Below are 25162 nucleotides of genomic sequence, written 5' to 3' on the forward strand. Positions count from 1 at the left end.
GTGGTTAAAGATAGAATTTACGGGAGATTAGTAGAAAATTTGATAGTAAAAGTGAAGTTCGGAAAGATAGATCAGTTGGAAGTGAAAGATAGTGTTGCAGTAAGCGAATAAAGATGCGAGAAGTGATACCGATACCTAATTGTATTTTAATTACAGTCGTTGGTAATAATTCAGGCAGTTTAAGGTTGGGGAAATCGCATGCAAGGAAAAACTAGATTTGTAAGCTAAATTTATTTGTTACAATTCACCGATTAAATAAAACTAATTCTAGTTGAAGCTGTTTAAAGTGAAACTGCTGTTCGAAACTGTTTTTACTTGTCTTGGCCGAAAACGTGAAACCCAAAAAACTTCAAAAATCTACTTCGGAGAACATAACCTGTGAGAATGCGCTCATCACTTTCCAAAGACGAGAGGTGTCTGTTTTGCCGGAAAACGGAGGATGAATCTGTCGATATCGACTGGGTCCAATGTCCGGAGTGCAGAAAATGGGCACATTTTTCTTGCGCAGGTGTGGATCAGGAGGTAGCCAATACGGATTGGTACTGTCCGCGATGCGATAGATCTGCTGATCAACCGTTGAAGGTACCGGAGGCAGGTAAGAAGCGTGCTAAGAAATCTGGCTCGAAGAGCGATGCAGGATCCGAGCAAGGGGCTGGTTTCGTCATAGGTTCGACTGAGCAGCAGTCGGAAGAGGAACAGCGAATGAGGCAGGATTTTGCGAAGCAGATTGAGGTCCGGAAGATACAGCTCGCTAGAAAGAAGGCTTTTTACGAAGAACAAATGCAGCAAGAACGGGAAATGCGCGAACAGGAGCTTCAATTCCAACGAGAAATGGAAGAGCAGCAGTTAGAGCACGAGCAAAAAATGTTGGAATGCCAACTGGCTGCCGAACGAAATTTCGTTAAAAGGCGGGATACGATTCGGAAGCAGTTAGAATGTAGTATTCAGCGAGTCAACGCTTTGAAAAAGCAAGAGGACGCGGTTGGGAGAAAAAACGAAGGTGCTCTGGATGCAAAATCGAAGTCGAAGGTAAACGATTGGTTGCAAGAGCAAAGAAAATTTGGTGCGGGATCGGTAGCAAAAGACTATCGCGGTGCTATACCGAAAGGCGAATCACGACGAAGTGAAACGGAGACGCAGCGATTGAATACATCCGGAATCGGAGGTGGCGAAATTGAGGACAGCGGAGATGCAGAGAGCATTGACAGTGACGTTTTCGAGGAGCCTAAAAACAGCGTTTACGACAGTGTGCGCAGTAAGGCAGTCGAAAATGGGCCGGGGCGCTGTGTTAACAGGATTTCGAGAGACCAGTTGGCTGCTCGAAAAGCGGTATCTCATAATCTGCCAAAGTTCAGGGGAGAACCGGAAGTGTGGCCGCTTTTTATAAGCAGTTTCGAGTACACGACGACGGCTTGCGGATTCTCGAATTTGGAAAATTTGAAGAGATTGCAGGATTGTTTGATGGGAGACGCGCTTGAAGCTGTAAGGAGTCGGCTAGTGATACCGGATTCTGTACCGGATGTGATCCAAGATCTTAGGAACCTTTTTGGGAAACCAGAGAAGCTGCTCAAGACCCTGTTGGCGAAGGTAAGGAATGCACCGGCACCGAGAGCGGATCGCTTGGAAACATTTATCAACTTCGGGATTACTGTAAAGCAGCTGTGCGATCATCTCGAGGCTGCTCGCTTGATTGAACACCTTAACAACCCGATGCTGGTATCGGAGTTAGTCGATAAGCTGCCGCCAAGTTACAAGCTGGATTGGGTCCGGTATAAGCGGAACAAGGTAGACAGTCCACTTCGTATGTTCACGAACTTTACGAACGAGGTCGTGTCTGACGTGTCCGAGGTTACGGAGTTTGCCATGCTGTCGGTGAACGATCATGCGCGGTCTAGTAGAGGTAATCCAAAGATGAAGGAGTTTGTGCACATGCACGATTCAGAGGAGCGTAATGACGGTTATAAGAATGACATAGTAGGAAAGGTATGTTGGATCTGTAAACGGCCAGATCATCTGATCAAGTCATGCGAAAGGTTCAGACGAATGAATGTGGGGGAGCGGCTGAGGGAAATTGAGAGGCAGAAGCTATGTGGGCTATGCCTTAATAAACACGCTAATGGGCGATGTGTGTCGAAGTCTCGGTGCACGATTCGGAATTGTCAGCGCAACCATCATCCACTGTTGCATCGAGTCGAAGAATCGGTTCAGTTGCAGAAGGCGGAATGTAATGCGATGAAGAATGCTGATAATGCGGTGATCTTTCGGATGATGCAGATAACTCTTTACTACGGAAGTCGGCAGTTTGATACGTTGGCGTTTCTTGACGAAGGCTCGTCAACTACGTTGGTGGATGATTCGGTAGCCAAGCAGTTGAGAGCGGAGGGTATGCTAGAGCCCCTGATCGTCACTTGGACGGGCAACATCAACCGTTACGAGAACAGGTCCAGGAGGGTGGAAATAATGATATCCGCGAAAGGCTCGAAGGAGAAGTTCCCGTTGTTCAATACTAGGACGGTTTCGGAGTTGCAGTTGCCAAAGCAAAACGTACGGCTTGCGGAAGGGGCGAAACGGTATCAGCATTTGGCTGAGGTACCAAATAAGGATTATCCGTCGGAGCTGCCCAAGATTCTTATAGGTTTAGACAACCTATATCTATTCGCGCCATTGGAGTCGCGCATCGGTAGACCAAGTGAACCTATCGCAGTACGGTCGAGGCTCGGCTGGACGATTTATGGGTTGGAAAAACGTAAGACCAGTGTCCACACATATCTGAATCTGCATTCAGTGGCACGAGTGAGCAACCAAGAGCTGCACGACCTTATTTGGAAACAATATGAGATGGATGAGACAGCGGTTACACCGTTCACCGCGCCGGAACCGGTCGACGAGAAACGTGCTCGAGAAATTCTCGAAACGACAACGAGGAGGGTGGGCGATCGTTTCGAAACAGGGTTACTGTGGCGAAAAGATGAGCGATGGTTTCCTGACAGCTATCCGATGGCTGTGCGGAGAATGAGGGCACTCGAACGAAAACTGGAGAAGGATCCAGCGTTGAAACAGAACGTCTGCCAGCAGATTGTGGACTACCAAAAGAAGGGTTACGCTCATAAAATAACTGCAGAAGAGATCGTAGAAACTCCTAGCTCGACGGTGTGGTACCTACCGATGAACGTGGTGATAAATCCGCGGAAACCTGGTAAAGTACGCCTGGTTTGGGATGCAGCTGCGTCAGTTGGAGGTGTTTCGCTGAACTCAGCGTTACTGAAGGGACCGGATATGCTGGTACCACTTCCCAAAGTCGTTTGCGGGTTCCGACAAGGTCCAGTGGCTTTCGGAGGGGACATCCAGGAGATGTATCACCAGTTAAAAATCCGGACTGAAAATAAGCAAGCGCTGCGTTTCATGTTTGGCAGTGACTCAACTGGAGCACCGCAAGTATATGTGATGGACGTGGCAACTTTCGGTGCAACGTGTTCGCCATGTTCAGCGCAGTTCGTTAAAAATCTAAATGCGAAACAGTTCGAAAAAGAGTTCCCGGAAGCAGCGGTAGCTATAATAGAGAAGCACTACGTGGATGACTACTACGACAGTGTAGATACCGTCGAGGAGGCAGTCGAACGGGCAAGGCAAGTGCAATATATTCACTCGAAGGGAGGATTTCACTTACGAAACTGGGTGTCGAACTCGGAGGAGTTTCTGCAGAGAATCGGCGAACGTAGTGCAGACACAGCAGTGCATTTCAGTCGAGACAAAGGCACGGAGTACGAGCGTGTTCTAGAGATCGTTTGGGAACCGGTGGATGATAGTTTTTGTTTCGCTACCGCTTCAAAGACGGATTTCCTCAAAATCCTCAATGGCGTGGAACATGCGACGAAGCGGGCGGTTCTCAGCTTTGTGATGGCTCAATTTGATCCCATGGGATTCCTCACACCGATTACCGTATGTGGAAAAATGTTGGTCCAGGATCTTTGGAGAAATGGCTGTGAATGGGATGCTAGGATCGATGAAGTATCGTTCCAGAAATGGCTGCGCTGGATACAGATGATGCGAAACGTTGGGTCGTTCAAGCTGCCAAGGAGTTATTTTGGAGGTGCAAAGTCTAACGAAATAACGAATCTGCAGTTGCACGTATTCGTTGATGCTAGCGAGACAGCGTACGGGTGTGTAGCGTATTTCAGGGCGATTGTGCAAGGAGAAGTAAGGTGTGCGTTGGTCATGAGTCGATCTAAGGTGGCACCATTGAAGCAGATCTCGATCCCACGACTAGAGCTTCTGGCTGCTGTTTTGGGAGCACGGTTGTCGCGGGCTGTGCTCGAGAACCACAACATCGTTATTGGAAAAATTGTTTACTGGATCGACGCGAGCGTAGTGCTATCGTGGATTCGATCCGATCAGCGAAGGTACAGACAGTTCGTGGGGTTCCGGATTGGCGAGATTCTTACTCTGACGAGGTTAACCGATTGGCGCTGGGTACCGACCAGAGTTAACGTTGCAGACCAGCTTACGAAGTGGGGCAAGGATCCGGATATGCATCCTAACAGTTCGTGGGTTCGCGGACCAGCGTTTTTGTACCAAAGTGAAGAAGGGTGGCCGAAAAGAGAACTGCCGCCGGCAAACACGACAGAGGAACTGAGAATCCATCTATTGCTGCATGAGGTGAAAGGATCGGATGTTCTCGTGGATCCTGGCCGCTTCTCTAAATGGACGGTGTTAGTACGAACTATGGCGTGCGTACTTCGTTTCGTATCGAATTGTAAAAGAAATGTTGCCGGGTTGCCGGCTGCGTGCAACGAACAAGCAGGCGAAGGCACTGAAGTTAAGAAAAGGCGCGTCGATCAGGCGGCCGCTTCAGCAAAGCGAGTACCAACAAGCGGAACTATTTTTGTTGAAAATGGCGCAGGTGGAAAACTTTATAGATGAACTGACGGTACTGAAACGAAACAGGGATCGTCCGACTGATCAGTGGATAACCATCGAAAGGTCTAGTCCGTTGTACAAACTGACTCCGTTGCTCGATGAGAGTGGCTTGATCCGCATGGAGGGACGAGTTGAGCGAGCAGACTTTCTTCCGTTTGTTTTACGTTTTCCAGCGATTCTGCCGAACAATCATAGAATTACGTGGTTGATTGTTCAACATTATCACGAGAGGAGTGGACATGGATACCGCCAGGCGGTGAAAAACGAGCTGAGGCAATTGTATTACATTCCACACGTGGATGCGGTGGTTCGAAAGGTATCGTCTTCATGCGTTTGGTGCAAGGTGCATCGTAGTCGGCCTCAAGTTCCGCGTATGGCTCCGCTGCCGGTACAGAGACTCACGCCAAACCTTCGTCCGTTCAGCTTCGTTGGAGTCGATTATTTGGGACCGTTTGATGTTACTGTTGGGCGCCGAACAGAGAAACGGTGGATCGCGCTGTTTACCTGTCTGGTAACACGCGCGGTGCATTTGGAAGTGGCACACGGGTTGACTACTCAGTCGTGCCTAATGGCAGTATATCGGTTCGTGGGTCGTCGTGGTTGGCCGTGCGAATTCTTTTCCGATAACGGAACCAATCTGCGAGGAGCTAGCAAAGAAGTGCTAGAAGTTGTTCGGGGAATAGGAGACGACTGCGCCGATCAAATTACAAACGCTCGGACAAAGTGGACGTTTAATCCGCCAGCAACACCCCATATGGGAGGCGTATGGGAGCGTCTTGTACGTTTAGTGAAGGAGATGCTGACGGCTCTTGACGACGGTAGGCGTGTAACGGATGAGATTCTGCAAACAACTATTGTCGAGGCGGAGGACATAATAAATTCTCGTCCGCTCACCTACGTTTCACAGCAGACAGAGAAAGCTGAAGCACTCACCCCGAACCACTTTTTGAGGGGTACCTCACCGAACCAGCCTTGCGCAGGTTCACCAGTTGTACACACAGCAAAAGCACTTCGGGACGCGTTTCAGCGTTCACAGCAGTTAGACAACGTGATGTGGGAGAGATGGATAATGGAGTATGTTCCCTCGCTAAATCAGAGGACAAAATGGTTCGGCGAGACTAGACCGTTGAAATCTGGAGATTTGGTGTACGTCGTGGAAGGTAACAGCCGAAAGTGCTGGATTCGAGGAGTGGTGGAGGAACCCATCGTGTCAGGTGACGGACGGGTTCGACAGGCATGGGTGCGAACAAAAAGCGGAAGGTTCAAGCGAGCGACAGCGAAACTAGCAGTGATGGAGATTCAAGAAGGTAACTCTGAGCCGGATAGCACTCCCGGGACAGGGTTACGGGCCGGGGAATGTTCTGGCCACACTGGTTATGTTTCAGCCGCGTCGCTGCATGCTTGAATACCAAGAAATGTCAGTGGGTTAAGGCGTAGAAATGACAGAAAGAAAAGTGTTGGAGCATAGAAGCATAGAAAAATTGTAAACAAACAGATACTGTAAAAGCAGGAAGGTAAAAAGAGATTCTGGCGTGGTTAAAGATAGAATTTACGGGAGATTAGTAGAAAATTTGATAGTAAAAGTGAAGTTCGGAAAGATAGATCAGTTGGAAGTGAAAGATAGTGTTGCAGTAAGCGAATAAAGATGCGAGAAGTGATACCGATACCTAATTGTATTTTAATTACAGTCGTTGGTAATAATTCAGGCAGTTTAAGGTTGGGGAAATCGCATGCAAGGAAAAACTAGATTTGTAAGCTAAATTTATTTGTTACAATTCACCGATTAAATAAAACAAATTCTAGTTGAAGCTGTTTAAAGTGAAACTGCTGTTCGAAACTGTTTTTACTTGTCTTGGCCGAAAACGTGAAACCCAACAGTAAATTTATTTTTACATATAATAAGTTTGAATGAGATAGGCCGAGTCTGACCACTAGGTGGATTCATTTAGGTTTTAAATAGTCTGGTGCTTTTGGGTACATATAAAATGTTTTCAAATGCGAAAAATAGTTATGCAAACACGTGAGAGTTTGGCGGGCAATTCCGGCCTGAAAATCATATTTCCAGTCCACATGGAATTCTATTTTCGGCATACGTCTGATTGATTATTCGCCTACATATGTGTATGTAGAACCGCAACACTTTCAGCACGACTGTTTGAGCCAAGCTTAGGAAAATGACTGGAGAGCGACACTATACTGACGACTTTTCTCTCTTTTCATTCTAACAGCCTCATGCATGAGCTATTCATGAGAGCTCACATACAGTTACAGCTTACACAAGGCAAAGAAACTGTCTTGTGTTGCGTACGACAGCTCATTCTTGCGCATGTGTTTTGTTCGTTCGGACATGACAGCCTAGTTTGCTCATTTTGAGGATGTCCTGTTGCTGTTGACAGCCTGCTGATCCGCTGCGGCTTTCATCGACTTGCATTTTTTCGTTTCTCCGTTTTCACAGGCTGGTGGCACATTGAATACAAAGCAAACCGCTTCCATTGTTGATGTTGTTCCTCACGTAAGAAAAAACGTGTTTCGCACCATCTCTCTTTCATTCCTTCATCGACCTTACTGTCGTGAATCATAATCACCTGACATCCCGCTCGGATTCGTGTTGAAGGATGTCGGAAGATTATAGGCTGTCATTTGCGACAGCTTGGAAATACCAACAGACATAAGGAGATGAAAAATAACAGCCCGTATGGAGTTGCATGTGTGCTGTCGTCAGTTGCTGTCGGACTGTTTATCGAACGTGTGGGGAGCAGAGAGAGCTGTGCAATACAATGAGAGCCGGATCAGTTGAAAATTTGTTGTCATTGTCTTGCAGTCATTTTCAAAACACTGGTTTGAGCACTAGACATAAGACAACGCATAGTTGTCTTATACAAACAGTAAATCCGACGGATCATTACAATTATGCCTATAACGACTGTTCACTGACGTTATGTTTTCGTCAACACTGAACAGCTCACCTTCCGACGCGACGCAATGCTTTGTGATGACTCCGGGCTGCCCATATATCTCGCAAATATATCATTTTAGTATGGTTTTATTAACAGCGTATGCTGGCGGCTTGGTGTAACGATTTCATACAACGTGCTTGAGGCCGAAATAAGATTCACGGTTAAGTTTCTGGCAATGTGTTTTCATTCTTGAACTGTTCAGTAATGAAATGTGCTGCATAACCGATTTCTCCATAAATATTCTTTAATAGTCCTGTAGCTTCCGTCTACACACTGAAAATATTTTTTCATTATTCTCTGCACGCACATTTTGTAAACTTTTGCTGGATGTATAGAACATTCGTACTGCAAGTTATCGAATAGAATTGCAACTTTAAGCATAATTTGTACAATTCACGAATGTACTTTCATACGAACGTGGATAACAACGAACAAAAAAAAAAACGGGAGCACGAGCATTTACTTGAACGAAATTTTTGTGTTCTGTTATTTTTGATTTCGTATAATGTATATGTTATTACGTAAGCTTACTGATTTTTCGTACTATTTACATTATGCAGCGTTTGTTTGTACGATTGATTGCGTTTTTTTTTTAATACTCTAATATTTATTGAGGCCCAACCGCAAAGCATAACGGGGCCGAATATCTTTTGGAGTAGGGAAAAGCCAGCTTGAGTAGAGTCTGTATCCCGACTGCTCCTCCTCAAACAGGCATAAAAACCCTCTCATCTTTTCTCTTTTATAAATACAATTTAAAAATACATGTCATTTAAACCTACGGCTAACAATAACATTATTCTTCTCTGTATGGGTAAATATCAATTCTTAATACTATTCGTTGAGGTGTAATGGTTACTTATCTCTTAGAAATCAAAACTTATATCTATGTTCGATGGATCATGTCTCTCAGAAAGAAGCGATGATTCATGTGTCTCTAAAAAGATCAATAAAAGAAAGAAGAAAAAGAACAGAATTAGTGTGAAACTTTTTGATGGAGGTTGTGTTGTAAAAATAAGAAGAAATAGCAAGGAGATAATCAAATTCGATACTTGATATCTCTTAAAAAGTCATAAATATTACAAGCGCGGGGTTGCGGCTAGCAAGCGCATCCCGTACTTGCATTGTAAACGTCACTTTCTGTTTCCGGAGAGAATCAATAAGCTTGGTCCTTGCTCTGTGGTACTTGGGGCATACGAAGACTATATGATCCATATCTTCGTGCCCTCCACATTCGCACAGATTACTATCGACTAAGTTTATTCGATAAAGGTGTGCGTTTGCAACATAATGATTGGACATTAGGCGCGAAATAACTCGAATGAAATCTCGAGTTTAATCTAACCCTTTGAACCAAGCTTTTGTAGACACTTTGGGCGAAATCGAATGCATCCATCGCCCAAGATCGTCTTTATCCCATTTTTCCTGCCAGTTTGCCAGGGCCTGTTGACGAGGCAGGTGAAAATACTCGGTATAGGTGATCGGTCAATCAAATATATCTCCTTCTATGGCACCCCCTTTTCGCTAATAAATCAGCTTCTTCATTGCCTGGGATTGAGCAATGAGAGGGGACCTTCACAAAGCAGATAATGAGAGACCGATCAACCAGCACTTCTAATATGCGTCTAATTTCCGGAAGGAAATAGGACGGGTGCTTGACCGGTTTAATCGATCGGAGAGCTTCGATAGAACTGAGGTTGTCCGAGAAGATGAAATAATTACCTGGTGTCTTGAGCTCGATAATTCGCAGCGAATTGTGTATTGCAGCTAATTCAGCTACGTATATGGAGCAGGGCTGTGCCAGTTTGCGGGATATGTGATGATCTGTGTTTAAAATGCCATATCCGGATTGTCCATCCATCACAGATCCGTCCGTGAAAAAGGAGTTCTGTTCTGGGAGATGGCCGAATTTTGCCGAAAATATTGATGGCACAACTGTGGATTTCTTGTTTCATCTTCAAATCGAATACAACAGAAGAATTGTTGAGCGATGGTGAAATCTCACGGTATGGAGCAACATCCGAAGGGTTTATCTCCATAGTCAAAAACTGATGGTATACTGACATACAGGGTTTTTGAACATCTTCCAAACATTTCGTATAGTTCTCGATTATCATTGGATTTGCTATCTCCGATCTGATGAGGAAACGAAGAGCCAACTCATATAGCCTCTCTTTGAGTGGTAGTACTCCCGCAATGACCTCTAGAGACATGGTATGTGTCGATTGCATGCAGCCTAGAGCGATACGCAAACAACGGTATTGTATCCTCTCTAGCTTCAGCATGTGTGAGGCTGCGACTCCTCTGAAGCATATGCTGCCGTATTCTATTACGGGCAGAATAGTGGTTTGGTAGAGTCGTATCAAATCCTGTGGATGAGCTCCCCACCCAAGTAACACACGTTGGTATAAAATAGTTGACGTTACCTATTCCATGACATCTCTATCACCAAAAAAGCACAAAACATGAAGGCTAATAGAACAAGTACCGATAATAGCATGAGAGCAAGCCAACTTGATAGAATTAAGTGGCAAAATACATCTCGAGTACTAATACGGCAATGCGCAAATCTGTTGCTATGACAACTGTTAACCAGCGCATGCGCAAATGTGTTGTGACGGCGCAGTGCAACTAGATCGACAATAGCTTCTATCAGTAGCAGTTTTAATTGGTTATAAATTGATGACAAAAAATGATTTTCAACCTTTCAAAAAGAGTTGTTTCTTTTGCTTGAATATTAAAATTGTTTTCGCATAGTTTCAACGTTATCTGGATATGAAATCTAACAAAACTAGAAAACGTTGTTGGATATACAATAACAAAAAACTGAAGTGATATTGGTTACACTGCAAGCGTTTTGTTTATCTTTTGATGGCACGTTTTGACCCGCTTCGAATAAATATAGATATCGTTAAAAAAATTTAAATATTAATTTGATCAAGTTGATCACATTAATTTGATCATAGCATTTTACAGGTACGTAATGTTGTTATTAGATGGTGCAATGTCTAACGAAAAGACCAAGTGATAGTGATTGTTATTCTTGAACTCATGTTATTAAAAACATCTCCAAAACCAGAAAAAATGAGCTTGTTTTCGAAATGCGGTTGTATTACTGATGAAAAACAACTTAAAACACGATATAATAACACAAGTTTTTAATTGCGCTTGTAGTACACTTATATGACTACTTTCGTTGTAATCTATTTTCTAACATGCTTTGTGTGTTACTTGGGCATGTGGCTCCTGTTACCATCCGAAGAAAATTGATTCTCGGTTGGCATCTTTGCTTCAGGTAATTGACATGTTTTTCCCATGTGCACTTAGAGTCATACCATACTCCTAGATACTTGAAGCTGGGTGACTGAGTGATGGGTCTTCCGGACAGAACTAGCTCGAAGCGAGGTGGTGGTCGCTTTTTCGAAAAGACTACCATCTTCGTTTTTTCAAGCGAGAACTCGATTCCAAGACAACTGGCCCAACCGGTCAGATTATCTAGCGTATTTTGCAGGGTGTTTTTCGTGTCTACAGCTAGAGTCGCTGTGACTGATACCACACAGTCGTCAGCTAACTGGCGCATTGTGCAGCCGTCCGTCAAGCATGTGTCGATGTCACTGATGTAGAAGTTGTACAACAGCGGACTCAGACAAGAGCCTTGGGGGAGACCCATGTAGCTTGTTCGTGTTATTGTTGAAGAACCGTGGTTGAAAGGTAAATGCTTTTCAGACAGCAGGTTGATCAAAAAGTTTGTCAATATAGGGGAGAATCCTCTTTGGTGCAGTTTCTCGGAAAGAATTTCGATTGAAACTGAATCAAATGCGCCTGTGATATCCAGGAAAACCTAGGTCATTTGTTGTTTGCTGCCAAGAGCCATTCCCGCTTCTGTGGCTAGCAATGCCAGGCAATCGTTAGGGCCCTTGCCCCTACGAAAGCCGAACTGGGTCTCTGAAAGTTGGTTAGTTGTTTCTGCCTAGTTTTCAAGTTTACGCAGGATCATTTTTTCAAGCAATTTGCGTATGCATGAGAGCATCGCAATCGGCCTGTACGAGCGGTGATCTGCGGCAGGTTTGTCTAGCTTTTTGATTGCGATAATCTTAACCTGTCTTCAAGCTTCCGGAATCATATCGTTCCTGATAAGCTTATTAAACATTTTAAGAAATCGTAGCTTGGCCGAGCTCGGCAGGTTTTCCATCAAATTAAATTTGATCCTGTCCGGTCCTGGAGCCTTGTTCTTGCAAGACGCGAGGGCAATTGAAAACTCCAACATGGTAAATTCTGGTTCTTCAATAGCCGTTGTATCGCAGAATTTTTGCTGTGATGGGACAGCGTCTGGGCATACCTTTTTCGCGAAATCATAGATCCAACGTTCAGAGTATTCATTAGCCTCATTACTGTCGGACCTATTGCGCATTTTTCGAGCCGTATTCCAGAGATAGCTCATAGAAGCATCTCTGGGTAACGTGCTTATGAAACTTTGCCAGTATGATCTTTTTTTTCAGTTTGTGTAGCTTAGACTGTTTTATTTCTAGCCCCCTAAACTGATCATAAAGCTCAATTGAACCACCATCCCTGAATGCTATGTATGATGCTTTTAGAGCTTTTTTCCATCTCGGTGCATTCTCTGTCCCACCATCGCTTGTTGGGACGAATTTTCAACTTGCTCTCAGGGGCAGGTCTCTTCTGAGATTGCAACGCGCTATCTAGCACTAATGTTGCAAAGAAGTTGTATTCGTCGGATGGAGAAAGCTCATCCGTTGTTTCGAGACCCTGGGATATTGTGTTCGAGAATTTTTCCCGATCAATATTCCGGGTAAGATCATACTCTACTTCGACTGTGGTAGCAGAATGGAGCCTGCTCATAATCGAAATACTGATTGGCAAATGGTCGCTACCGTGAGGATCTTGAATAATCTCCCATTTGCAGTCCAAAGCCATTAAGGAGGAACACATCGACAAGTCTAATGTGCTCTCTCGTATTGGAGGCCTTGCAATTCTCGTAGCCAACCCAGGTATGTTGAATAAGGTCAGATCGAAGTCATCGAGAAAGCTTTCAATAAGAACAGCGCGGCTATCATCCCTGGGTGCGCCCCACGCCGTACCGTGAGAATTGAAATCTCCCAGGATGAGGCGTGGAGTCGGAAGCAGTTCCGTTATTCGTGACAGCTGCAACCGCTTAATAACCGCTCTAGGCGGAATGTAGACTGATGCGACAGTGAGGCCCTCCCCAGCAATTGTTATATGGCAAGCAACAATTTCTATTGCATCAATTGCTGGGAGAGGAATTCGGAAGAATGGGTAACATTTTTTGATACCAAGGAGCACTCCACCATAAGAGTTACCCCGGTCTAAACGGATGATATTGAAGTCTTGAACGGCTAGTGTCGTATCAGTTGACAACCATGTTTCAGATAGCGCGAAAATATCGCATTTGCTATCGTGAAGCAGGAGTTTAAATTTATCAATTTGGGGATCAAGCTTCTACAGTTCCATTGTATGATCCTTGTTGTCGATTCGTCACTTCGGCTGTCTGATTTAGACATCGAAGGATACGAACGCGAGGAGGGGCCATTTGGTGCTTAGTTGCTTACCCAACATGCAAATTGTTGGAAGTCAAGCCGAAATCATACTCTTGAGGGAATCAGATAGACCAAAAGTGGTAAATATCCATTCAACGATCATTTTGAATGAGATACGTCCATCAGTGGTCGGTATTTCAGTTTCCGATGACTGTTTTTTGGCGGAAGCAGATTGTTTTCCTGGTAGTTTGGGAAACTCTTTATCGAAATTGTTACCCTCAGGATTAAGCTTAAATCCTGGAGGTGACGGCTAAGTAATATTTTGCTTAGAAGGTGGACCATTTGGGGTATCTGTATGTGTTTTCTTCTGCTCCTTTCTAGGAAGCTTGGGGGAAGATTCGCTTGGTCGCTCACGCACGGCTCCACTCGACGGAAGAGGTTGATAAACCCCTTCATCATCATTGGGATCGTCATGTTCCAAGCTGGTTTATGGGTTTTCCTGTTGCTGTAAGGCAGTCTTTAGCATTTGTACAAATGACTGCTTACAGCGTTGTTTTGTTGATTTTTTTAACGCTTCTGAGCGTATTTTATATTTCGGACACGCCTCGACTTCATGTGGATCACCACCACAAAGACAGCATTTTGTCTCTTGATCACCGCAAGCGTGGTTACTTTCGGAGATTTCACCATACTTGGAGCATTTGGATTTTTTGTTGCAGTAGGTCTTCGTGTGCCCTAGCTGCAAACAGTTCGTACACGTCATGACTTTCGGAAAGAAAAGTCTCACGGGTAGTCGGAGCTTGTGAAGCTCGACAAAATCCGGGAGTACTTTTCCCTCAAAAGTCACTCTGAATGAGTCATTTGGAGAATACTTGCCCGTGTTATCCTTGGAATACATTCTCCTGCACACAAGGATCTTGATTTCAGGAAGGGATGGATTTTTAAAGCATCCAACACCTTTCATGATATCCTCTTCGGTGAGGTCAGCCTCGGTGATAACACCCTCTGTTTCAACTACGCGTGCCGGTATATAAACGCGGTACTCGATATTGAAATTTGGATCCTGGACGACAGCATTTGCTTGTCGGGGATCCGAGAATGTTGCCTTGAGTCTATCTGCTTTGACCTTGTGAACCTCGGTCAAGCTTGAAGACTTTTCTTTCAGAGTTTTGCATATTTTGGGTCGGAAATACACGACCCAACGTAGACCAGGTTGATTCAGCTGGTACATACATAACCCGAGTTTCCCCGTCATTAGTGGGTGGGGCAATTGGGGAAGTTTTACGGGGTCTTTTACGCTTTTTAACTACGTCAAAAAAGCGTTGTTTTCGTTATTTGGGATGTCAGAGAAATCCATCCCGGACTCGTCACCTTCTGAGCAGGATGAGATGTCCGGTGGAATAGGCAATCCACCCACCGCCATTCGCGTTGACTGCACTGTTTTTGACGTTTCGTGTGCGTGAAGCCAGTGGTAAACAAACGGTTCAAATAATTATTAATTTTTTGCAAGGTTTCGCTCGTTTTTCAGAACTTTTTGATTACAATGGTAAGTGAAAATCAATTAAGGAACTCCCGTTCAACTTTCTTGTAGTGTTTACCGAATATTTTCTATCAACGATAACGTGAAATTGCCATTCGTTGTTTTGCTTTCGTCTCGATTAGACGCAAATTGTTCATCTCCGTTTGAGTTTGCAAAATAACAATTCACGAGTTATCGTACGGGTGTTTTTTTGTCGATTAGTTCTTGTGCTGCGCGATAACAATAGCCGGTAGTTTATCGGCAGAAACATCTTCTGCACACTGGTAGGGGCAGGCTACCCCGCCAGTGATTCGATACGCAGCTGATATATCAGCAAGAATAATTCTCCCGCACCGCTGTTACCCCGCTAGCAGCACGGACCACCATACGATCGAGCGAGTGGAAGTCAACTACAAGTGGCATCTCGCGTGTAGGATACGGCCACTGTGTCACAACACGAAGCTGGATCGTCATTGTTTGTTCTGCGGAGACGCTCGATTAATCCTACTATCAGCCGTGAGGTCGTGACTTAGACGTTCGGTGAAGTATTCACTTTAGAATTTTTATCATTATTATTAATAGTATTATTATTATTGTTATTATTATAATTATTATTACTATTACTATTATTAGTATTATTATTATTTTTATTATTACTATTATGATTATTATTATTATTATTATTATTATTATTATTATTACTATTGTTATTAGTATTAGTATTACTGCCTTTTTTTTTATTTTGATCCATTGTAGTTTGAAAAATTGTTTTTAAAATTTAATAGCAACTACTTGACCCCCCTCACATTCGAATATTTATCGTTTGTGTGCGGTAGAGCGTAACGCTCCCGCAAAATGGACGACATGCAGGTGCAACTATTCCTGGATGTGGAAACAACTGGGGAAGAGATTGAGATCTCCCCCATCAATTCCCCTCTACCTTCCCCGCTACCTAGCCCCGTACCAAGGGTACCGGCAACACGGGTGAAAGCTTACCCAGATGCTTCGAAAGGTCCGTTCGTAGTTTACTTCAGACCCATAAAGAAGCCTCTAAATATAATTCAAATCGGCAAGGACCTGGCAAAACAGTTTTCGGACGTAACCGAAATTACAAAGGTTAGACCGAACAAACTGCGAGTTGTTGTGAGTAGCTTGAAGCAAGCAAACGCAATTGCTAGCTACGAGCTCTTCACGAGAGAGTACCGCGTGTACATCCCTGCCAAGGACGTGGAGATCGACGGTGTGGTTACCGAAGGAAGCCTCACGGTCGAAGACATTTTGCGTCACGGGGTTGGCTGCTTCAAGAACCCCCTGATTCAAGATGTAAAGATACTGGATGTCAAGCAATTGCATTCAGTATCCATCGAAGTAGGGAAGAAGAAATTCTTCCCTTTGGATTCCTTCCGTGTAACATTCGCCGGATCCGCACTGCCGAACTACATCTCTTTGGACAGGGTTCGTCTGCCTGTACGCCTGTTCGTACCGCGGGTCATGCATTGCCAAAACTGCAAGCAGTTAGGTCATACAGCCACCTACTGCTGCAACAAGGCACGCTGCAGCAAGTGCGGAGGCAATCATGCTGAGACCGCTTGCAGTGAGGATACTGAAAAGTGTCTTTACTGCGAGGGAACTCGGCATGACCTTTCGCCGTGTCCCGCGTACAAACAGCGCGAGGAAAAAATAAAGCGTTCCCTCAAGGAACGATCAAAGCGCTCTTTCGCAGAAATGCTGAAGAGTGCTGAGCCACCCTCGACAGGAAACATCTTTTCCTTTTTGCCAACCGATGAGGGTACATCTGACGATCCCGTCGAAGGGTGTTCTTATGCCATGCCAGAAGGATCTAGGAAGAGGAGAATGATCAACTCTCCTAATCTTTCTCGCAAAGGTCGCAAGATAACCCCTAGCGGAATGACCAATAAGCCAACACAAAAAGGAAGCGGTGAAGAAAAACCGAAGCAAGTACCTCCCGGTTTTAATTTTAAATCAAACCAGGAGTACCCACCGCTTCCTGGGGCACCAAAAACCCCTCGTGCACCCATTTCTCGATCAGAAGATAAAAAAGAAACAGGGTACATAAAATTTTCTGATATTGTGGACTGGATATTTAAAACATTCAACATACCAGATCCCCTACAAAATATTCTTCTTGCCCTTCTTCCTACAGTGAAAACCTTTTTGAAGCAACTAGCAGCAACTTGGCCCCTCATTTCAGCTATCATATCTTTCGATGACTAATACGGCGAAAGAGGTTAGGAATTTTGTCACTGTATTACAGTGGAATTGCAGAAGTATCATCCCCAAATTCGATCTTTTTTCTCATTTAATAAATACATACAATTGTGACGCATTTGCGCTCTGTGAAACCTTTCTCAATTCAAACGATCAACTCAATTTCCACGATTTTAACACTATTCGTCGAGATCGAGACTCACACGGTGGAGGGGTACTTTTAGGGATTAAAAAGTGCTATTCCTTCTTCCGAATCGACCTCCCCTCGATCTCGAATATTGAAGTCGTTGCCATTCAAACTAATATGAATGGAAAAGACTTATGCCTTGTTTCGTTATATATGCCTCCATCCGCGCGGATTGAACAGAAGCATCTCACTGATATAGCAGAGTTGCTTCCCGCGCCTTTTTTGATATTGGGAGATTTTAATTCTCACTGTTCGCTATGGGGGTCGCTGTACGATGACAACCGATCTTCTTTAATCTGTAACTTGATCGACGACTTCAATATGACAGTTTTGAATACTGGGGAAGCGACACGTGTACCTAATCCTCCAGCACGTGAAAGCGTGCTTGACCTATCCCTTTGCTCGACATCACTAGCGTTAGATTGCCGGTGGAAAGTAATCAACGATCCCCACGGTAGTGATCATCTTCCAATCGTTATATCAATTGCTAATGGTTCAACTCCCCCGAACCCAATCAATATTTCCTACGACCTTACACGTAATATTGATTGGAAGTGTTATGAGTCTATTATAGCGCAATCTATCGAGACTCACGAGAAACTTCCTCCGGAGGAAGAATACGCGTTCTTAGCTGGCTTGATAATCGACGCCGCGACTCAAGCTCAGACGAAACCGATCCCCGGGGTAACGATTAGACAGCGCCCTCCCAACAAATGGTGGGACAAAGAGTGCTCTGAGCTGTACGCGCGAAGGTCCGCGGCGTATAAGGACTACCGGGAGTACGGCACTGTCAACCTGCTTCGAAAGTACGAGGCACTGGGCAGGCAGATGAAGAACTTAGTAAAGGCGAAAAAACGCGGGTACTGGCGGCGGTTCGTAAACGCGTTGTCGAGGGAAACAGCGATGAGCACTCTTTGGGATACCGCCAGGCGCATGCGGAACCGTGACGTTTCGAATGAAAGCGAGGAGTATTCAGATCGCTGGATACTCGATTTTGCCAAAAAGGTCTGTCCAGACTCTGTACCGGAACAGAAAACCTTTCGCGACGCGTTATTAGTAACTACGGAAGAGCCTCCATTTTCGATGTTGGAATTTTCAATGGCTCTCCTGTCGTGCAACAATAAGGCTCCAGGGTTAGATAGAATAAAATTCAACCTGTTGAAGAATCTACCCGACTCTGCAAAAAGACGCTTGTTGAATTTGTTCAACAAGTTTCTTGAGCGAAATATTGTTCCGCATGACTGGAGGGAGGTAAAAGTCATTGCTATTCGGAAACCCGGGAAACCTGCCTCTGATCACAATTCATATAGGCCGATTGCGATGCTCTCTTGCCTCCGGAAATTAATGGAGAAAATGATCCTCTTACGGTTAGACAAATGGGTCGAAACAAACGGGTTACTTTCAGATACTCAATTTGGCTTTCGCCGGGGCAAAGGGACGAACGATTGCCTAGCGTTGCTTTCTACTGAAATTCAACTAGCCTTTGCTCTAAAAGAGCACATGGCTTTTGCGTTCATGGATATTAAGGGGGCTTTTGACTCTGTCTCTGTAGAAGTTTTAAGCGCGAAACTTCATTCGCAGGGACTTTCACCAAATTTGAATAACTTTTTGCTCAATTTGTTGTCAGAAAAGCATATGTATTTCTCACATGGCGATTCGACAACTTCCCGAATTAGTTACATGGGCCTCCCCCAGGGCTCATGTTTAAGTCCTCTCTTATATAATTTTTACGTCGATGACATCGATGAATGTCTTGCAAATTCATGCACGCTAAGGCAACTTGCAGACGATAGCGTTGTATCCATTACCGGTGGCAAGGCTAGCGATCTGCAAGGACCATTGCAAGATACCTTAGACAATTTGTCTGAATGGGCTCTTAAGCTGGGTATCGAATTCTCTCCGGAGAAAACTGAGCTGGTCGTTTTTTCTAGGAAGCATAACCCAGCTCAGCTGCAGCTCCTACTAACGGGTTAAACGATCTCTCAGGTTTTAGTCGCTAAATATCTCGGGGTCTGGTTCGACTCTAAATGCACCTGGGCTTGTCATATTAGGTATCTGACACGAAAATGCCAACAGAGGATTAATTTTCTTCGTACGATTACCGGAACCTGGTGGGGAGCCCACCCAGGAGACCTTCTAAGGCTTTACCAAACAACGATATTGTCAGTTCTTGAGTACGGCTGTTTCTGCTTTCGCTCCGCCGCGAACACACACATTATAAAATTAGAGAGAATACAATATCGTTGTTTGCGTATTGCCTTGGGTTGCATGCAGTCGACCCATACGATGAGTCTTGAAGTGTAAGCGGGTATTCTTCCGTTGAAACATCGTTTTTGGAATCTCTCTTACCGGTTGCTAATTCGATGCACAGTTATGAACCCATTAGTAATTGAAAATTTCGAGAGGTTGGTCGACCTTCAATCTCAATCCAGATTTATGACTTTATATTTTGACTATATGGGTCAAGATATTAATCCTTCTTCATACGATTCCTCCAATGTCGCACTTTTAGCTACTTCTAATAATGCTATATTCTTCGACACCACCATGAAACAAGACATTTCTGGTATCCCGGATCAATTGCGACCCCAAGAGATCCCTAAGATTTTTTTCAATAAGTTTAAACATGTTAGTTATGATAAAAGGTTTTTCACTGACGGATCTAATCTAGATGAGTCCACTGGCTTCGGTGTTTTCCAAGAAAATTTTACCGCCTCCTACAAACTCGATGCTCCTGCTTCCGTGTACGTCGCAGAACTTGCTGCTATTCAGTACTCTCTTGGAATCATCGAAACCCTACCTATAGACCACTACTTCATCTTCACAGATAGTCTCAGTGCCATTGAGGCTCTGCGATCAATGAAGCCTGTGAAGCACACCCCGTATTTCCTGGGGAAAATACGGCGGTTTTTAAGTGCTTTAACAGATAAAAATTACCGGGTTACCTTAGCGTGGGTCCCTTCTCATTGCTCGATTCCGGGTAACGAAAAGGCTGACTCTTTAGCTAAGGTGGGTGCTATTGACGGCGATATTTATGAAAGACCAATTGCTTATGATGACTTTTATAGCATTTTGCGTCAGAGAACACTCAACAGTTGGCAATCATCATGGAACTCAGATGAACTGGGACGGTGGCTACATTCCATTTTTCCTAAGGTATCGACGAAAGCATGGTTCAAGGGGTTGGATGTAGGTAGGGACTTCATTCGCGTGATGTCCAGACTTATGTCCAATCACTATACGTTAAACACGCATCTCTTTCGTATAGGGCTTGTAGACAGTAATCACTGCGTTTGTGGCGATGGCTACCATGACATCGAGCATGTTGTTTGGTCGTGTACCGAATACTGTGGTGTTAGGTCTGACCTTATAGATTCCCTTCGGGCCCGAGGAAAACAACCGAACGTACCCGTTAGAGACATTCTGGGAAGCGGTGATCTCCAGTACATGACACAGCTATACGTGTTCATAAAACACGCTGGTATTAAAATATGAAACTCTTCTATCTATTTGTTAGATAACCATTCCCGCTACACGCTGAAAGAAGATGATACACTAAGCTGGAGACACTCAAACGAAGACTCGTCATCTTTATGTTCACGCAGACACCTCAGTCCAAACTGCTCATAGAACATCACTGCTTAGCCATGTACAAATAAATAAATCGTATAACTCAATATAGTTAAAATAAAAATTGTAACTCCCCTCCTCTCACCTTAAGTCCCCACTAGCTCGTAGTCGGCCGCGAGAATAAAGAAAAGGCCTCCCTCTTTTCCCTGCTAGTTTAGAATTTAAAAAAAATGTACTTGGCTCAGTTAAACATAAATTGTATCGTGCCGTGTCAAATAAACTATTAAAAAAAAAAAACGTGAAATTGCCATCAAAGAAAAGTGTAATTTTCTATTTCGGAAATTTGACCCTGCTACTGGATTAAAAAACTTGATTAAAATAATTATTTGGAGCTTTTTGTTTGGTGCAATGTAAAATCACAACCTTTGGTTATGATAATTAAGTGAAATACAGTTCCTGTGATGTCTCGAATGTATAAAACAGGTGAATGAAAATTGCTTCTTTTTCTCAAATTCAGGCATCTAACGATGAAATCCATTCGACGTGCGCGGTGAAAATACAGCTCGCTGACATTCTTCAGTATGTCGCAGGAGGAAGCAGGCTTATAATCGAAGGTGAACGGGTATTCAAAGCCAACCATCTGCTTCTCGTGGGAGTTCAAACTGTGCATGCGGACGGCCTATCCGTGTTTGCAACTTGCTTGAAATCATCTTCACCCAAGTCAGACCCACACAAAATTTCTATCCGGACCAGGCCGGTATTTCAAAATTGGTCCTTGCATTGCTCATGTAAGGCCGGGATGGGAAAGTGTAAGCACGTCATGGCTGTTTTAAACCACCTATTAATGTAAGTTCCATAACTTTGTTAAACAAGCCTTACAATATTATTGAAACAAATTGCGTTTCAGGTTTCCTTCGATTCCTTTACTAACTACAACAGACGTGCAGCAGAAATGGGGTAAAATTGCCGAAAAAGTTGTTAACTTCATTCTGCAAGAAGTCGAAGATAACCGAAAATCCGTCTCAAGCTCATACTTCTATGGCATCGGCTGCTGCACCAATGGATTTAACTAGAGAAGAAAAGGCCAATATTCTCCATATTTTTGTAGATAGTTAGATATTAAAGCAATAATCAAAATTGTGTGTTAGATGTAACGCTTCATCAAAAATTTTAGGTTTCCCTGAAAGTAATTTAGCATATGAAATGAAAGGACGACCGGAAATAAGAAAAAAAGAGAAAATGTATGGAACTGAGAATGAATCGAATGTTTTGCATAACCTGCTTGGTTTAGATGGACAGAATAACTTGTCAACTGTTTCGATGGTGTCATTGATTTCCGTTGAAGAAGACCTAGTATCCTATTTGCTGAAATCGTTTTTAAGGAGATCATTTTCTTCGGATAATTTCACGATGATTGACAATGAAATAATGAAATTCGTTGGCCCACTGGAAGAGAACTTGCATCTTTATTTCGAAGTAAACGTGAACGTTTCAGAACACGAATCATTTAATATTTGTACAGAAACTGTCAACCAGAGTACGTCATCGAAGTGGAAAGAAGAGCGTGCTCGTCGGATCACTGCATCTAGGGCTTATTTTTTGTATACATATTATAAAACTCAACCCGAAAAAGTCAAGGATTGGAAAAGGAAAATAATGAGTATGGTGATACCTAGACATGTTTCAACACCTGCAATTGAACATGGTCTCCGATGTGAAAAGCAAGCAGTAGCAGCATATGAGCGAGATTTCGGAAAAGACGTTCTGAGATGTGGTTTTGTTATACCTCCTCATATACCATGGTTGGGGTGTTCTCCAGATGGAATCATTGTCGATGAAGAAAAAGTGATCGAAATCAAATGTCCGGAAGCCGGTAAACATAAATGTTTGAACGATTTCATTGGCGAGCTTCCCTATCTCACGAAGCTCTCATCTTTAAGGAAAAGTCATGCGTACTACGCTCAAGTCCAGCTAAATATATTCATTTTAAAATGTAAATCAGCAGATTTTTTAATTTATTCAGCATATGAAGATAAGTGTTACGTCCAAGAAATCAAATTTGACGCGGAATACGTTCGATCATTGATGGCAGTACTGAAAGAAGTTTATTTTAATGTTTTTCTTAAGTACTTATATTATGCTACTTTTGAGGGTTAATGAATGTACATGTTTATTAATTAGAAATAAAAGCAATTTTAAACATTTTTAAAACCGTACATTAGACAAAATTGGCTTCGAAATGTTCACTATTCCACAAGCAATGTAAACAAGATCGTCCAATACAGGAAGAAAACGTGTATCTATTTTGTTGTTGAATATTTCAAAAATTTTAATGCGTTGTATGGCCCTTTCAACATGCACTCTTGCCGCTGCTATAGATACGTTTTCAAACGCATCCGTGGTGCTCAACTGATACTGTGGTGCCGTCAAAAACGGAGGTCGCACGAGCTTCACCCCGAGGGCTTTACATTCAGCGTCAATGCTGAAACCTTTGTCGGTCATTACTGCCTCTCCTATATTCACCATCTCAAGCATTTTTTCCTCCGCAACTATCTGCTTATCAGAAGCCTTTCCGCCGTATCCACGACTAACATATGAAATCGTCCCACCAGGGGTAACTGCAATAAAATACTTTGCAGTCTCGCGTCCTTTATAATGCGAATATGCGTTGATTCTGCAGTGGAGACAGGTTGGTTTTTTTATTGCCATTTCAGTGCAATCGAGCACTGCGACAACATCGGTATAATTTGGCCGAAAATAATGCGGCATATTACGCCTAACATTTTCCAGCGATGGCCATGGTATCAAAGCAGTGCAGATCATCTTCAACTGCGGAACTGTCCGGTAAAATACTAACGAAATAGTCTGATATTGCAAATTGAAGAGGGTGCTCATGCAAGAAAATGACAGATTCGTTTTCATTTTTATAAGTACAACCAGCACTTCCTCTTCAACAGAAACAGTAGAATGTGGTCGCTTCTTATAAGTAGCCAACGAGCTTAAGCTTTCAACAATGGTACTCAGCATTTTGAGAGATGCTAGTCCAGTCCATGAATTTAACTCCCGGTCACGTTTAAACCGCACAGACATTGTTCTCCGACGACCGACAAAAAGTTTATCTAAGTTCAAAGTATCAACCTGGACAGCTGCTTCCATTAATACAGGTGCTTGGTTCACTAGGTTTTTATCCCCAGTAACCATACAGATGGGCATCCGAATGCCTTCTTGAGTGTCACTTCGTTCACGTCGCCTATCCGCTCGTTCGGCACGATCCATTGCAGCTTTATCCTTTTTCGGATCAATAGCTGGACGGGGAAGGTTGATATCCGGTACAGCTGTACTTTTTAATATCATTCGATCGGTGCACCGTTTCGAGGCTAAGGCGAAGATGTTGCACTTCACTATTTCAATAAGTATAATTAAACCGAATAGAACTCACTTGGACTAATAAAGTTTTCAATGCTGAAATGAGAACTGCAAACTCTAGACGTCGAAGTCGGCTCAAGCTTCAATCGCAGTTTCGCCACCCACGCATTCATTCTCTTTTTATCTTTTTACTTTGGGAATGTGTGGAATGAAGCACCTCGACCATAGCGTTGATTGCATCCAGGAACTATGCACACCGTTCTATTCGCCTTTGTCTGGGTGGACACAATTTGGTCATGGTCTTCGCATGGGAAATTTTCTTTAAAATCGGCCATATTTCCTCATGAAACGTATTCTAAAATCATCGGAAAAGTAACGAAATTTTTCTTAGGATAAAGTTTTGCAATTTTGTTGATGAAGAGTAGAGATGTATCGATAAATTCTGTTTAGAAGCTTCAATTCTTTCGACTTTCTATCAGTTTTTTTTATCTGTTAAAGTTACCTGCAGAACTAGGTCATGAAAGAACGTCTAACTTTTTGCCGTCTGCACACTATGGAATCAACTCAAACTGCTTCAGTTTCGCTGGAATCTGATTCCTGGAGCTCACACGACAGTTATATGCACACTTTTTGTTGAAAAGTCAAATAAATACTACTATAAATCTAAGCAGGAATTTTCACTTTTTTCCGATTTCTGTTTACATTTCAATCACGCACAGAGCAAACTATCCTAGATGGCAGCACCGTTGCTCTGTCATAGCGAATAGCGGTTGTGAACTATATGCCGCTAATAGCTAATTTATGAAATATATAGAGAAATACTTATATATTTAATGCTAAAAAGAATGACTATATATAAGAAATGAATGAAAATGCGAAATCAAAATATATATATTTGTATAAA

General features: G+C 43.4%; 3 protein-coding genes across 4 annotated transcripts in view; 2 read left to right on the plus strand and 1 right to left on the minus strand.

Moving 5' to 3' along the window:
* LOC129721006 (uncharacterized) overlaps positions 1–23049 on the plus strand; it is a 37025-nt gene extending 13976 nt beyond the window's left edge. Inside the window, exons 2-4 of one of the 2 annotated variants that reach the window (XM_055673027.1) lie at positions 21410–21738; positions 21800–22003; positions 22067–23049. In XM_055673027.1, the coding sequence (XP_055529002.1) occupies positions 21931–22003; positions 22067–23049 (1056 nt within the window). In that variant the 5' untranslated portion in view covers positions 21410–21738; positions 21800–21930. Of the gene's footprint in view, positions 1–21338; positions 21739–21799; positions 22004–22066 lie in introns of those variants that run through there. The other variant, XM_055673025.1, reaches the window with a different exon arrangement.
* On the plus strand, positions 385–6322 carry LOC129720231 (uncharacterized). The gene is made up of 2 exons (XM_055671682.1): positions 385–4856; positions 4945–6322. Exons 1-2 carry the CDS (start codon positions 385–387, stop codon positions 6320–6322), a joined length of 5850 nt encoding a protein of 1949 aa, XP_055527657.1.
* A 48-nt stretch (positions 23050–23097) lies between the features above and the next one.
* Positions 23098–24959, minus strand: LOC129720232 (uncharacterized). Its single transcript, XM_055671683.1, has 3 exons — positions 24761–24959; positions 24332–24613; positions 23098–24269 (listed from the first exon to the last, which is right to left on the minus strand). The coding sequence occupies exons 2-3, from the start codon at positions 24429–24431 to the stop codon at positions 23098–23100; spliced, it is 1272 nt and encodes a 423-aa protein (XP_055527658.1). The 5' UTR covers positions 24432–24613; positions 24761–24959.
* Between the last annotated feature and the right edge of the window lie 203 nt (positions 24960–25162).

Source organism: Wyeomyia smithii, chromosome 2, assembly GCF_029784165.1.
Source record: "Wyeomyia smithii strain HCP4-BCI-WySm-NY-G18 chromosome 2, ASM2978416v1, whole genome shotgun sequence".
NCBI lineage: Eukaryota > Metazoa > Arthropoda > Insecta > Diptera > Culicidae > Wyeomyia > Wyeomyia smithii.